The following is a 16,394-nucleotide window of genomic DNA, read 5'->3' as shown; positions in this document are numbered from 1 at the left end:
ATCGCTAACAAGGTATCATTTCTGAAAGCTCTCGGTCACAGCATAATATATAGAATTGTGTCAAGCACTTGCAATCCCAGCCTTCAAAAATGTTTTGAATTGGTTGTGTACCAATGTGTATGTGCCTGTGCAAAGTATTTGGCGTTACAATTACGCATCAATTTTTTGTCGAGCTAATCATCTGTATGTCTTGGAGGTATTCAATATTTGCGATCTCAATCATTTATTAAATATCCATAAGCAAAGATCTGTATCACCTAAAAGAGATAGAAAAAATCTAATAAAATATTTAAACCAAAATACATTTCTTATTTCGATAGCAATTGTACTCTTCATAGTTCCTTGCTCTTGGCAACCGTATTTGATGGAATAACGGAGAGATTATCATAGGCAATCATAAGGAGGGATGAATAAAAAAGACATTTTTTCTTGCCCAAAGTCCAGAGAGAAAAGAGGGGAGACAAGGAATTAATATCATATTGTCATGACAGACTATTATTTATTTATTTATTTATTTTTGATGTATTTGGAGGAAGGAATTTTTTTCTCTAATTTATTGATAAAGAATAAAGAAAATACTGAATTGGGAGAAGTTACATTGAAGTAGTAGTGGAATAACAAGTAGAGTTTCTGCCTTCGGATTTCAAAAGATCTGCGTCCAACCATCCTCTCTCTTGAGCAAAGATCTGGCTATAGGTGAAAATTTGATAAAGCCTTCTGAGCACAGATTCGATTGATCCCTTTTTCTTACGAAAAACTCTTGAATTCGTCCTCTTAAATTTAGAGACTAAATTGTACCGTACACGGAGTAGCGGCCCATGCAGCACATCGGCCTGCTTCATCACGAGCCGTCCGTCATGAAATATATGCAAGGCGGGGATCTCGTGATCGAATGGTCAAGGATCAATTCCGCATAAATTAATAGACGAAAATAATCCAGCGTCGCTTACTATGGGATGCGACACCGTGCCTTGACAGAAGGCACCGGGATAGCATCGTTGGAAAACCGAACCGGATTTCTAACTGACCGGTCTGGTGCCCGCTCGAACCGAAGCCAGCCTTAGTTATGGGCCGGGTCGAAGGCTTCGCGTCCCTTCCTTGCCGTCGAGAATTAAAGCAGCAGGAGGGTTTTCTTTTTTTCCGTCCTTCGACGTCTCTTTCTTCTGCCTCTCCTCCTCGATCGTCTCCACCCGCTTCGTCTTTCTCCTTTGATTTCAATTGCTTCGGACAGAGGTAGCCGATTGATTCCCTCTCCGCAGCGTCTTCCTCCCCCTGCTCTCGACCACCGACACAACGGCGGGTACGGTTTTATTCGATCTCCCACCATTTGAAATCCCCTTGCTTTTCTTTCTCTGATATTTTAATGCAATAGTTTTACTCTTCTTATCTGTGACTGCTTTGCTGCTTGAATGATATATATTCTTCTACTTTTTTGGATTATCAGGGCAATTGTGGTGGAAGTTCTATCTGTCTTCCCCTTTAGCTTGCGTATGATGCTTTTTGCTTGATATTAAGTTTAATTAGATGCCATTTTTCTTCATATCTTAATTACTCTTTTCCTTATTTGTATCCTGCAATGAAAACTACCATGATGGAAATCATGACTACTGGTTAGATGTAATTGGGATTGCATTAAGAATGCAAATCTGCTTTTAAAAATTTCGTTTGAAACTTCGAAATTTATGGTGAAGGTTTTATGGGAATAAGTTTGCAAGTGTTCGAGAGTACCAGGAAGCAAGTGCAGTGAAATTATGAGACTCCATGGGACGCATCGTTTCATATTTAATCAGCACAGAGAAATAACGATTTCCTAGAAAAAAAAGAAGAAGCAATGCATAAGAAATTTAATTTATATACATTAGCAAGCAATTCAACTCAATTGCTCCTCTGGTCTGAATATAATATAGAACATATCACTTGATGTACTTTTAGAAGAGGATGGCTTAATCATTTTTCCATGAGTTATAGTATCAATTTTGAGTTTGTTACCTGAAATTATTGATTCCAAGCAAGTAAAAGAGGAAAAGGGATTACCTTTATGGGACTAGTCTTACTCGTCTATTAACTAGCTTACTTTTTTGGCCTTTGAGCAATACTAACTTCGATTGGATTGACGGAGACTAGAGAGGTCTAACTGTATTATTGCATTAATTTTTTAAGGTTTAAGGTTGCTAAGATGGTATATGAGCTAACATCAGGTTAATGATTTCTTTTTGATTAAGTTATAAACTGCCACATGATCATTATGCGATTTGTTTACCAGCCGATTAGAAGTACTCTGAGAAAGGATGTAGATAAACTCAGTTAATACAATATAAACTTCCCAGTAAATGTATTTTAGAGCAATCGCTTACCACTGAACCAATTGGAGAGATCATCACTATCCAAGCCTTCCCCTTTAAAACAAGGCCCACTATGGAGGTTTTTGATTTACATACACAAATTTTATGTTGCACAAGCTCAATGTACTTATTCTTTTGAATGCCATGGTTACCGCTAAGCCATAACGGAGCACATCCAATTATTTGTGACTACTGAATTATTTCATATAACTTTATGTATAATATTATGTTACCTTTTTACATTAGACTGGTCAAGTTGGGCTACTCAGCTAGCAAAATGCTAGCATGCGCTCGGCATAAGATAATTTTGAGCCAAGAATTTCAAGCCGAAGCCCTTCCAGGCTTTTTGAAAATATCTGTTGGTTTTAAGTGGCCTTTTGCTATTATATTTAATATGCACCCTTATGATAATTTTGAGCCAAGAATTTCAAGCCGAAGCCCTTCCAGGCTTTTTGAAAATATCTGTTAGTTTTAAGTGGCCTTATGCTATTATATTTAATATGCACCCTTAGGATTCTAGTTTATAATTAATTAAAAACCAATTATTCTACAAAGACTTTGGGTTATGTTCCATAAGAAATTGCTGGTGATTATTCTATGCTCTTGTTAATAAATGTAGGCTTAATAGACGTGGAGTTATTCAATTTGCTTGTAGTAGAATCCTATCAGAATAAAGGATCACCTGACCTATCACAATAAGGCATTAGTAGTGCACACATAACAAAAGAGAAGAAAGGGGTGGCTTGGGATGCTAAGCAGAATCTTCAGCTACCTTCATGTCCATATCAACCTGGAAAGATGAGACAAGAGGAGATAGACGGTGTTTTTTTTAAGACAAGAGATAAGAGAGATAAAGAAGGACAAGAGGAGAAGTAGACAAGAAAGGTAATAGAAGAATTAAACTTTGAAGAGAAAAGGAAAATGGAAAGAAAGAAAAGAAGATACCCACTTAAATTGTATAATCATGTTTATGCCAATTACTAGTTTGTTCATTAGAGATAATTAAATTAGAAGCATCTATGCCGATCATGTTTGATTAACATATGACGGTCTTAGATCTAAACCAAAGTTTGTTATCTCGGTACTGGACCTTGTATCGATACTGGACCCTATACAACCATTCTGTTACCATATTAGTATGTTTGGTATAGGGCCGGTTTGGCATACCGACACTCGATATGCCTTTTGTACCATGCACCGATTTAGTACCGGTATGGTAAAAACTAATACGTGGTACGTTCGATATGCACTGGTACCAACCGATACGACAAACCATGACCCAGACTATGATCATAGTACACATAATATAGTGAAGTGCAGTTAACAATTGAAGAACCTTCAAAACAAAGATAACAACATCTACAAAGTAAAATGGTTTATTGAAGCGGAGTTGTATAACATGAAAGGATATCAGCAGCATCGCTGCTTTACAAAGCAAAATCTTTGGTTGCTTTGTTCTATTGTGAACTTGGAAATGAGTAACAAATAGCGATAACTACTATTATTTATTGCTGATGTGAATTAGCAGCACAAGATTTGTACAGTATCTCTTCGTTTTTGGATGCTTTTTTCATGAATATGATCCATGATACTATCACATAACAATTATATATGACATGGTTATTCATCCTCCAGCTGTATCTGAATATAAGTTATGATTAGGAACTGATAGGATTTTCTTGCCTATATATACTGAGTTACATCCTACAGGTTGCAAATCTAGATCTTATATTAAGCATTACCCAGGCTGGTCTAACAATTTATAGATACATCTGAGGGAAAAAGTGAAGTTTATTGTTTGTGTATTAAATCTTCTAGAAGCCTATACAGTAAATCAGTCTGTATTTGGGATAGAGGATGTCCCAAGACATGCCGATTGGGATGTCCGGAGGATACCGGGATGGTCCTATCCCGACATGGGATGGTACCCCATCCCGGTGTCCCGTGGGACGTCCCGCCGGGACTTGAATCCTTGCTTGCATGTGCAGAAGCTCACTTAATTCCTAAGCAAAATAAATATTAATCAATAACAATGTGGTGAAGAAACCAGTCTCCTTATGCTGAACAAAGAGTGCTGTTACTAGTAGTATATAAAAATTTAGTTAACTGCACGAAGATTACATATTGATTTAGTGGATTTGTTTTGCAGAATTTTGAGCAGAAATGCAAGTTGTTTTTCGACTGTGTTATTGATGTTCAAATTATGGCATCTGCAATATTCTTCCACCTGCAAAACCTGTGGCCATTCTCCATATTTAAGACTGATGATCTGAAAGTTTCAGCTCGATTGGTTCGAAAGCTTTCAATCCCGGAGCAGACAAAACAGTTTGTTTTTGCTATTAGAGAACCTGAATCCGATGCTGTGGTGTATATATTGGCTGCTAATAACTTGTCCGAACAATCTGCACTTGATGCAGAGTATCTAATTAAAGAAGTGCAGCCTAGAGCTGTAGTAGCTCAGGTTGATCCATCAGCATTGGACGATGTCCAGGCCGAGGAGAAGTGCTTAAAATGTGGTCAATTAAACAATGTGCCGACATCATCTTTTGGAGTGCTTAAAGGATGTTTAACAGAAAATATTAACAGAAAGCAGTATGAGAATTTTGCTGGCTTGCAAATCTTACAAGAGATTTTTGGTGTTGGATTATACGGTCATTTATTGGCCGCTAAGAGAGCTGCGGAAGAGAGTGATTCACATTTCCTGTTACTTGAGTCCCCATATGAAAATAAAGGTATTGTAACTCCCCCGGGCAATGTGGAAAGTGGAAAACAAAGCTCAGGGTTAAACTTACAGATGAGTAGCTTGCTTCCTGGAAAAGTTACTCCAGCTGTCTGCTCAAATTCTAGAAAATTTAGTCTCACGGACACTCTTCAGTCAGAGATGGTTCAGTCATTAACGTCCTCTCTTGATTCATTAATTCCAAAAGCAACTTTGTCCACCTCAGTTTCAGATGTGGAAACAGGAGAATGCCAGCCATTAAGTAGCTACCAAGCTCCACCATTTGCGCAATCTGTCTACCCCTTGCTAGCAGATCTGCGTGACCTATTCATTGACCTTCCATCTATTGGAAAAGCTCTGTTTTCTGCACAGAAAATGCTTACTAATGTAAATGATGGAGAGCCAGTTGATACTGAAATCATATCCAATATATATGCCTTCAGAATCGCAGTTGAGGGTCTCAGAATAGCTTTAAACGGTGCTGCACGGTTTCCCATTGACCAAATAGCAAATGGCAACTCAACGAAGTTGGAGTTCTCCGAGCTCCCTTCTGAGGAGAAATGCCATGTACTTTTGGCACAAGCTCTCAGGATTCAAGCCAGAAAGTTTGGGTCTGTCGTCGCTATAGTTAATGCAGGTTGCTTGGCTGGTCTCAGGAGACATTGGAACACATCCTTGCCTCAAGAGGTTGCAGATTTAGCTGATGAGCTTTTCGCACATCATTATGAAGATAAACATAATACTGACAGGGAAACTGTGATGGAAAACGTGGAAAGGAGGTGGCTATTAGCAGATAAGCCTGTGATTGCGGTTGGTGCAGGAGCAACGGCAATTCTGGGTGCATCTTCTCTATCAAAAGCCATTCCTGCATCCGCATTTATTAAGCTTGCTACATACAAGATTCCCGCATCCCTTAAATTTGGCTTAGTCCAACTGCAGCGAAAAGCTGTTATTGGACTCAGCAAATTTCTTGGCCCATCAAAACTTTCTGGTGTTGCAAGTGCTGGAGCGAAGACATCAACCATGAAGTTTACAGCATCAGCTGAGAAGATTCGTGCAGTGATGCACAGTATGATTACCTCGGCAGAGAGGACTAGCTTACTGGCAATGCGGACGTCATTCTATGAGATAATGAGGATGAGACATGCTCGACCATTCAGGATTGGACCATGGGCCACCTTTGGTTGTAGCGTGGCTGCGTGCACTGGGCTTCTGGCTTATGGAGACGGGATCGTGTGTGCAGCTGAATCAGCGCCATCAGTTCCCATGATCGCCTCCTTGGGTCGTGGTCTCCAGAGCTTGCACCAGACATCTCAGGAAGTGAGACAGACAAATGGCCCAAAGATACAGGAAGCTTTACAGTCTTTGATGTACAATTTGAAGAAAATGAAAGTTTCAGCGGACAAGGTTTGAGATCTTTCCTATGCAAATCGATATTTATAAAGGAAACGATGCTTCAAAAAAATTCAGCTAAGCACAGACTGTACCTCTCAAGGCGGTAGGAAATAGGGAATACATCTGAGCTTCTCTGCCTACGATCTGCTTTTCTGTAGTAGAAGAGCTTCATATTTGCTATTATAACTAGCAGGTGATGAAATGTGATAAGTTAGGGTTTATGGGATGCATTTCTGTATATCAATCCATTTTCTGTATAAAGGGCATTAATTTTTTATCAAATTCCATCAACTGCTAGTGAATATATGTGCTGAGTCTTCATATAGATATTAGTGCATTTGATTTGCTATTCTCTTGGATCGTCTCAATGTCTTCTGCATACTGCATGTAAAATAAATAGTGCATCTTGTATGTGCCAATCGAGAGAGGGCTCCGAGATTTCATCGATTCTCGTCGGCAGGTTGTGTTGTTGAGGTATTCGTCTCCCTCTAGCTCGTAAGCACTAGGCATGACTGTAACTAGTGAAGATCATATGCAATTTTTTTCTGTATGCAATTTTTTTGTGTCTACATGGAGCATGTGTCTGCATAGACTTTTTAACTGATCTTGCTTTTGGCTACTGCCAGCATGATCCACTCTTCCTAGAGGATTCAATCGCAATCTGATGCCATGATGGGTAATTCAATCTAATCATGTTTAGAGCTTCTAAGTCACCCGAATCTCGCCTGATCAACAGTTCGACTTGTTTATGTGTATAAATTTCAACTGTAACCCAGATTAGTTTTAGCAGAAGGTGGTTCTGACTGTTCAGAAGTTCATCTACTGTCAAATTATAGCACAGCACTCAAGTGGCTGGCAAATGATCCTGTGCAGTCTACTGAGGTGGCAAGTACTGGGGAGACTGCTGGCCTCAAAAATTTCTCAAGCCTTCATATATTTTGGACTGCAAACCTCATACCTCTGAAATTGCAAAGATCAAAAGTTTATTGCAACTAATTCAATCATTGATCGTCTTTTCATTATCGAAGGCCCAGAAAACCTTAAAAAAAAAGGGCTTCAGTTTTGTTTGTATTATCAATTATAACCAGTCCAGTTTGCAAGTTCCAACCGAAATACAGCTCCTACTCTTCCGGACCCAAGCAAACAAACAGAAGGACATCTCTTCTTCTTGTATCTAATGTGATTCCCGACACATTACATTAAGATAAAAGCTCCAATAATGGAGGCTACTTCAACGATAGAGACAATGGACGGTATTTGGTCTCCCGCACGTGGTCCTTTTCTCCGATCACGGGCGATGTCGGCATCCATCATGTCTTGTCTTGGTTTTGTCGTGGCAATAATAAAAGACAGCGCTTGAACATAGAAGGCGGCTGCGCCTTCACCACTTATTTCCATGGAGAAATCGCAAGTGTGGGGGATGAAACCAGAGATATTCTATGCTTGAATTAATGGATGGAGGAAATTATACGGCATGGCGATAGCCAAGTTGCAGGTGCTGCCAAGCTAGAAGTCCGGCGCCGGCCCTCGTGGTCAGTGGGATTTTCCTATCATATTTACTGGTGATGGGGGCAATCCCATCAACTATATATTGTTCATTTTTCCAAACCAATATGACTTAATTTTCAACATCTTTCCTGTTGCGCATGTGCTTACGAACGATTGATTGGAACATTGGAACTTAATTGGCTCTACAATGCTGGTGCTCGCATCAAGAACCGGTGAATCATTTTAACTGAAGAAATAAAAGTCAAGTATGAAATGATAATCTTATGGAATGCCTTCAGTCGATCAACTAATCTACTGGATGTTGATAGGCGTAGGATGGTGATATTCAGGTGCATCCCACTATGCCTCAAAACGCCTTGATGCGACTTGATGATATCTCAACATATGCGACTTGATGATATCTCAATATATAATTGGAAGTTTATTAGTTCATTATTCTGTTTTTGCTGTCATTCCCATATAAACGTCTAATGAAAACCACAATGCCAGTGCACCTCAGCAAGTTTCTCATCTAGAATTGTAGTGGTCGAGTAAAATAGAAAATGAGTAATACTTGAGGCAACTGTTTCAGGCATAAATTATTGTCATGCGATACAAGAAAATTGATCATTAAATACTGAATTCTCAGACCAACATCATTGATTCACTAATCCCTTCCGGTCATGTGAGATGGCCAATTGATTACTGAACTAAATAGCGGTCCATGGAGATACATATACCGTAATTTGACTTCAGTATATAGACTGTTCCTTGAAAGTGTATACTGTTGGATTATGGATGAGACAAAGGCTTCCCCAAATCAATCTCTCTCTCTCTCTCTCTCTCTCTCTCTCTATATATATATATATATATATATATATATATGTATGTATGTATGTATGTATGTATGTATGTATGTATACATGTGTGCATATGTATATATATAATATAAGAAAAAGAAGTAAGTGGGAACCAATTAGGACAAGAAATTACATGTCCGTAATTATACATGCAACCTTTTTTTTATGAAGATTATGCATCTAATTTGAACTGCTATGGTAACACCATGTAATGACAATGAAAGATATTCCTGGCAGATCTCTTTGTTGCACTAAGTTTGTATCCACTACCATAAGATTATACAATAAAATTGATTTTAGGTGGCAGAATCAGTACGCAAGCTTCAAAAGGAATCGAAACGCAAGTTACTGCCTTGCCACAAATAAAGAAAACAGAAATTCTGGCTATTGGCAGCAGTCACATGCCAGTCCAGCTGCATGTCAAGGCTCCAACAAATCTTGGCCTTTTCCTTTCACTGCGCAGCATCTGGATGAGCAAAGCGACAAAGATTATCTATCACGCAATGGTACGAGCTTAAATTAAACATTAGCAGTTGTCTCGTACAACTCCAAGACTATTAATTATTTGATTTTTCTCCCTGACGTGAGTGTGGGCCGCCAACTCCGACCAGCTCGTTGCTAAATATCGGAAGATGGTCATACCAGATCCTCACCAACTCTCTTCCTACAAAGGAAGTAATTGAGCTAGAGCAATAAGAGAAATAGATAGGGAGAGAGCTGGGGACAGAAACAACGGCAATGGCCGGAGAGACGCCCCAGGAAATGGAGAAACTAGAGAATGGCACAGCAGCGGAGCCAGAAATCAAGTATAGAGGATGGACAGCCATGCCATATGTTATAGGTATCAAATGACATAGATGAACACTATATCTAGTATTGATTTCCATACAATAGCTACTTAGTTTCTTTCTTTCATCAATCGATTCATATATATGAGATGGTAAATACGAGCAGGAAATGAGACATTCGAGAAGTTGGGGACCATCGGCACGGCGGCGAACCTGTTGGTCTACCTCACCACGATCTTCCACATGAAGAGCGTCACCGCGGCCACCCTCCTCAACGTTTTCAATGGCACTACCAACTTGACTCCTCTTCTTGGTGCCTTTCTCTCGGACACCTATTTGGGCCGCTACATTACTTTGGGATTTGCTTCCGTCTCTTCCCAATTGGTATCTCTTTCTCTCATCTCGGAAACTGCCTCTTTTCTTCCTCAGCTGGTTCTGATCACTCATTAGTTACTTCAAGATAAGTGTTCATGTGTTCGTCGACAGAGTAGACAGAACTTTCACAGTCGGATTGGACCCACACCACAATACCTATTATTGAGGCTCACAGCACGTGTTGGGCTCTTGTCTGCATGCGTTGGGTGCCCCGTTAGAAAATAAGTTGAGCTTAGTATACTAATGCTCTGAATATAAACTAATTAGCCTTCGATCGTCACTAGCCCTTAAAAGTATGTGCGATTATGGATTGCCGAAAGAATAGTCCACTTAAAATATTGGCTCGAGTTGAATTTGATGTAAAATTTCCGAGTAAGCATAGCTTGAATGCTGGTGATGTTGCTGAGCCGTGTCGCTTTTAGATTTGGTCTCATCTTAAATTCTATTTCCTGGCTGACCATTGAAGCATCTTTAAAACCTTTACTATTATAAAACGAATTTCGGAGATATTTCTTGATCCCTACGATTCATTCCAGTGTATTTGTAGTTCTTTACTACATCTTTTTTTTTTTTATTTTTTTCTCATAGAGTCATAGTCAATAACAATTTATGCTTTTTGACCTTCTGTGATGTATGGTTTTCTAGAATTCTCGACAATATTTGATATGTAGATTCCATTACATATTATAGCCATAAGATGGGAGAAGTTTTTTTCTCTCCTATATGTATCTGGTACAGATGGAACTCTTGACTCAGATATGTGTATGAGTTTACTGATCTATTTGCTGGTGTTCTACTTCTACAAATACTACCTATCCTATCCCGAGATGTACAAACGTGTCAAGTTTCGCTGTGGTCATCACTTGCAGCCAATAGTTTTTTTATGGCTAAGAGGAGTCCCATATGCGAGTCCAAGATTTTCACTTAAGAAGGATGTCCATCCGTATTTTGACAAAAATATTGGTAGAACCAATCAAAACTCTAGATCTTGGACCGACTATCACCAACTTTTTTTAGGTTTTTTTCTCCTCTGCTCCGCAGAAGCATGATGATGAATCCATGTAGGGGAAGACAAAAACCTCAAAGTGAAATATATATCAAGCTGACTTGCCTGTAAGAACCTGTAAAAATGGATGGATGATTAATTAGTATGGACTGCCGGAGAAATTTGCTTGAAGGTATGAATTATTTAACACAAAGCCTCGATAATATCTATATCTACAAGTGTTTTTCTATGTTAACTTATGTATGTGAGAACTAGTACGAATAGTTGTGATCTTAAATTAATTAATTTTAATTTATATAATTTAGCAAATATATTTTTGATTTTGATAGAAAATTCAAATCATGGCAGCAACCAATATGCATCACTAAAAAAGAGTGCTCCTGTATCTGCTGAAGCAATGGAGGACTGTGAGAAAATTAATGCACAAACGGTGTCAAGCTTGAAAGCTTGGGTTTGAGAGCAGATATAAATTATGAAAAATCTTTTTGAAATTGCATTAGCAAATATTCTCACTTTCTTGACAACTATTGTTGCCTTCATTTAAGGGCATGCTCGTTCTCACTCTCACTGCTGCAATCTCCAAGCTGCACCCTCCGCAGTGCGACGAAGGCCAAAAATGCGCAGGTCCATCGCCAGCGCAGCTTGCGGTCCTCTTCTGCAGCTTTGGTTTGTTGATCATCGGAGCGGGGGGCATTCGTCCGTGCAACCTAGCCTTTGGCGCAGACCAATTCAACCCCCATACGGAGTCCGGAAGGCGGGGTATCAATAGCTTCTTCAATTGGTACTACTTCACTTTCACAACAGCCATGATGATCTCGTCCACCTTCATCATCTATATCCAAAGCAACATCAGCTGGGCGCTGGGTCTCGCGATTCCCACCATCCTCATGTCCTTCTCCTGCGCTTTCTTCTTCCTTGGGAGTAGGCTCTATGTGAAAGTGAAGCCTGAGGGGAGCCCCTTCACCAGCATCGCCCAAGTCTTGGTAGTGGCATTTAGAAAACGAGGGCTGAAGCAGCCTGATGATCCAAAGACGTCTCTCTTCAATCCTCCCCATTTTAGTTCTCTTGTCACCAAGCTTCCATACACTGACCAATTCAGGTAATTATAGTCAACATCCTCTCTCTCTCTCTCCTCTTCTGTTTTACATACATAAACACTTGCACATTAAGTGGAAAGGAGCAGTAGTGCTAAATTTAAATATAACGGTTGGAAAACAAAATCAAACAATGTCGTATGGTCCACACAATCAAGGCATACAAATAGTACAATTCATAAACACCATGCATGAAGATGGTGGAGTCAAGTCGGGCTGCTGTAGGTCATGCCGGAGATGGACCCAACCCAATCCACTTCCGGCTCTAGTCCTATTTGTCCTGCACTTCACTGTATTCCATTGTTTCCTAACTGGGTTCTGTGCTATTTATGGTGTCAGGTGTCTCGACAAGGCTGCGATCACGACTCCTATGGATGAAATCAAACCAGATGGACATGCTGCAGATCCAAGGAGACTATGCAGTCTCCAACAAGTTGAGCAGGTAAAATGTCTTGCAAGAATCATTCCTATATGGGCTACAGGCATCATCTTCCATGTTTCGACTATCCAAGAAACAACTTTCATCGTCTTTCAAGCCCTTCAAGCCGATAGACACTTTGGAAAGAGTAAATTTGAGATACCAGCTGCTTCTTTCAATGTATTCGCCATGTTAGCCTTGACAGTTTGGATACCTATTTATGATCGCATTTTAGCCCCATGGCTTCAAAGAGCTACTGGTAAAGAAGGTGGATTGACGTTACTCCAGAGGATGGGAATTGGAATTGTTCTCTCCGTAGTCGCTATGATTGTCTCTGGATTGGTCGAAGAGCGAAGGAGGAGTTACGCCATTCACCGGCCAACCCTTGGGACGGCGTCGAGTGGTGGTGCGATATCATCATTTTCTAGCTTCTGGTTGGTACCTCAGCTCGTGATTTTGGGCTTTGCCGAGGCTTTTAATGTGATCGGCCAGGTTGAGTTCTACTACAAACAATTTCCAGAAAACATGAGAAGTATTGCAGGGGGTCTACTTTTCTGTGGGCTGGCATGTGCTAATTACTTAAGCGGTTTAATGGTGACAATAGTTCATCGAACAACTGGTCACAATGGGGGAGAGAATTGGCTAGCCGGTGACCTAAACAAAGGAAGATTGGACTATTTCTATTTCCTGATCGCTTTAATCGGAGTTTTGGACTTAATGCTTTTTATTGCTTTCGCAAGATGGTATAAATACAAAGGTTTAGATGATCGTTCTGAGATTGCCTTGGAGAAAAGCAAATCGAGAGATTCTCATGTTTAAACTAGCACTACATAATGAGATATAGATTTTCCTTGGTGTCTGGTATATTTTAGTTGTCACAATATTGGAAATATATATATAAATGCAATACAATAGTTGATATTTTCTTGCAAATTCTTTTGCTCATTCCATTTAATTTACTTCTCCCGAGAAAAGTAACCAACGTGCACTTTTGCATATGATTTGTTTTGAAGGTCACCGAGCAATTCAGGGATATCCATTGCACCCACATCCCAACATCCAATCTTCTTATGGCTACATGCCATTCACAATTTTCTATTTAACATTTCCATCCATCTATAGGAATAGAAGTTATGTTTATAATATATTTGGATATTTTTATAGAATTGGGTTGAAAATTTAGCATGAATCAGTTCTGTTGGTCCATCTATCTCATGCCTGCCCCAATCCTAATGTTTAGGTTGCTGGAAGGAAAAAAAGATCCACGAATTTTTTTTTTCTTCTCGCAAATTTGGAATGGAAAGTGTTTGGTTGAAAGAGCCATGCATAAATGGGCTACCTAATCCACGAATACTGTAGAAATTTCAGCCTAATTTTGTAAAAATATCCAAATAGACGTTTATAAACTTTTAGAAGCCAATCATTCATAATTTTTTATGACCATGCATTAAAAAACAAAAGAAAAAAAAATCAGGGAATGACCATGAACATCCGAGGCATGATTTCTTAAATTATTTGCTTCTGAAATTTATTGCTTATAAAAAATTGTTCTTCTATAGAGTTTAGATGTTAGGACTGTTGGAAATAATCTATTTGCTAAAAACTTATAAATCTCTTTTATGTGATTTTATTGTTGAGTTATTAAGTAGAAAAATGATGCTCTCATGGATGGAAAGTATGATTATTTTTTTATTTGTAGATGTGAATGGGTGGATTAGGGCTGTTAACGAGCCGAGCCGAGCCCGAGCCTCCGCAGGCTCGGCTCGGCTCGTTTCACCAATTCTCCGGCTCGGGCTCGGTCTCGGGCGGCACAGCTCGGGCTCGAGCTCGTAAAGCTCGTTTGCCCGAGCCCGAGCGGCGAGCCCGAGCCCGAGCCCGCCCCATCCCCATCCCCGTCTCTGTCTCCGTCGGAGAGAAGAACGAGCAGCCGCCAGCCAAGCTCGGTTCCGACGGTTCGTCATCGGAGAAGAATGAAGGAAGGAAAGAAAGAAAAGAAGAAGAAGAGAAGAAAGAAGGATAGAAAGAAAGAAATTAAAGAGAGAGAGAAATAAAGAACGGTTCTCTGATCTCTTGGAAAACCATATCTTGTCTTTGATTCCGTCCAACCATACATAAAGTATTGTGCACTTATTAAAATTTTTATATTATTAAAAAAAAAGGCATCTCTTAGTGAGTTTGCCTTAGGCCCCCAAATGCATTGGGCTGCCCCTAAGTATTCCACGAGGTATGGGTTTGCTTGCAGACCCAAACATATATTGGATGATGTCTTCTCGCATTATAAGCATTCATTCGAAAGCTGAACGATACATCCAAGCAAACTCGAGTGCTTAGCATTGTTTGGTTAGAGATTCGAGTGATATTAAGGCACAGATGCATTGTCCTATATATACCCCATTATCCGCTTTATCCATCCATCCATCCCACCCCACGAGAAGGAAATTAACAATTTGGAGTGCTGCAAACTGCTTGTTTCTTCCTGCGTAGCTCAACTACTCAAACTCAATGTTTGGGCTGGGCTCCAACATATTAGCAGTGGACCCATGATTGTTGGATCACTACTTTGCCAGTGTTGTTACCTGTCACCATTTCATTCTCTGCTCGCCTGCACGAAGGATAGGTGTGTCTTGGCGGAGTCTGGCCATTTCATGAGCGCTATGTCAGCGCTCGCTGGAATGTATTATTTAGATTTCTTAGCCTATATGAGTACTATCAGGATATATAAAGCTGTGGGACTAGATGCATGACCGCATGGGTTCTCACAGGACTGAGGCTGCCGTGAAGTATTCATATTTTTTAGAATTAGCTTTGATCTTGGTCGACTGTTTTGCTCTCTTTAATCATTAAGCATCACAGGCTATCCGATCGAGATGATGGTGCGATCATTTATAGGCCGTGGGCTGGTTCTGTTGGAACTCCATGGGAATTAAATATCTTAACTCTTTCCAAAATCAAAATCTGCCGCACTGAGGATGAAATCCTTTCCATCTCGTTCCAATGCAAGGATGGTGAGACACTTGGCTGGTCCCCCAGGTGCGGGTGTGATGGTGGTGCAGCCCAGCCAAGATCTGCTTTACACTCACAATGGTATTTATTAGATTTTTAGTTTAAAATATTTTTTTAGTTATTTATTTAATGTATTTTTATAATTGGAAAAATGAATCCTTTGTCTCTACAAAAAGTCATTATGGTTGGGTTCAGGTTGTATCTGCCGCATGAAAGAATGATCGACCATTAGATCGTATATTGGACAGATCTCAAAGAATTTTAATTTTTTTCTTCCATCTATCTGTATAAATCTTGAAGCAGCCACGACCGTAAGAGAAGGTGAATCATTCTTTCGCGTGAAAGATACAACCCGGTGGTTATTATAGCAGAATTTAACTTTTGTTACTATCAAAAATGAGCATGGTCCTTAACGTGGAGACAGAAACTTTGTTTTGCTTTCTATCACAGCCTTCCATCCATGGAGGCTTGGGGTTTTTTTAATGCAATTGGAGTTTAATGGAAAGGTTCTCCCGGACCAATTGGAAGATTTCTTATGGTAAGTGTCACGGCCCCGGCCCGAGATAGCGAGCCATATTGTAAAACTCCGGATCGAGCTAATTCTTCGGATCCGTAAAAACAGTAAGAAATCGTGTAATGAGCTAGACAGCCTAGTAAGTAATAAACACCTTAAATAGTCAATTCGTATAATAACATAAAATATAAATACAAATTACGATGAATCAACATAATAATATAATCAATTCCTTTTCAAACACAAATTCATTAAAATCCGTATTTTTCAAATATCCATATACATAATCATAAATCTGATTCGAAACAAATCACATTCATCTCATCAGCCTTTAACTATGACCACACTTATACCTTGTGGCTAGGCCAGAAACAGAACCGCACTTATATCCT

The 16,394-nt window shown here is 39.6% G+C and overlaps 2 protein-coding genes across 4 annotated transcripts; both read left to right on the top strand.

The window, feature by feature from the left end:
* The first annotated feature begins 1,089 nt into the window (after positions 1–1,089).
* LOC103717799 (uncharacterized) lies at positions 1,090–6,781 on the top strand. 2 transcript variants are annotated; one of them, XM_039134550.2, is made up of 3 exons: positions 1,143–1,300; positions 1,445–1,488; positions 4,492–6,781. In XM_039134550.2, the coding sequence occupies exon 3, from the start codon at positions 4,546–4,548 to the stop codon at positions 6,472–6,474; it is 1,929 nt and encodes a 642-aa protein (XP_038990478.1). In that variant the 5' UTR covers positions 1,143–1,300; positions 1,445–1,488; positions 4,492–4,545; the 3' UTR covers positions 6,475–6,781. The 2 variants fall into 2 exon arrangements, with proteins under 2 accessions (XP_008804540.1, XP_038990478.1); XM_008806318.5 differs by lacking the exon at positions 1,445–1,488 and having other exon boundaries at positions 1,090–1,300.
* A 2,656-nt stretch (positions 6,782–9,437) lies between these two features.
* On the top strand, positions 9,438–13,418 carry LOC103717810 (protein NRT1/ PTR FAMILY 2.11-like). Of its 2 annotated transcripts, none has more exons than XM_017845360.4 (4): positions 9,438–9,645; positions 9,759–9,976; positions 11,519–12,072; positions 12,407–13,418. In XM_017845360.4, exons 1-4 carry the CDS (start codon positions 9,543–9,545, stop codon positions 13,302–13,304), a joined length of 1,773 nt encoding a protein of 590 aa, XP_017700849.2. In that variant the 5' UTR covers positions 9,438–9,542; the 3' UTR covers positions 13,305–13,418. The 2 variants fall into 2 exon arrangements, with proteins under 2 accessions (XP_017700849.2, XP_088577009.1); XM_088720883.1 differs by having other exon boundaries at positions 9,523–9,645; positions 9,759–11,145; positions 11,322–12,072.
* Positions 13,419–16,394: the final 2,976 nt, after the last annotated feature.

This window comes from Phoenix dactylifera, chromosome 1 (assembly GCF_051530095.1).
Source record: "Phoenix dactylifera cultivar Ajwa chromosome 1, Ajwa_hap1_PhDact_Kaust_v1.1, whole genome shotgun sequence".
NCBI lineage: Eukaryota > Viridiplantae > Streptophyta > Magnoliopsida > Arecales > Arecaceae > Phoenix > Phoenix dactylifera.
Note: the sequence above shows the minus strand (reverse complement) of the source record. Positions and strands in the feature narration are given on the sequence as shown.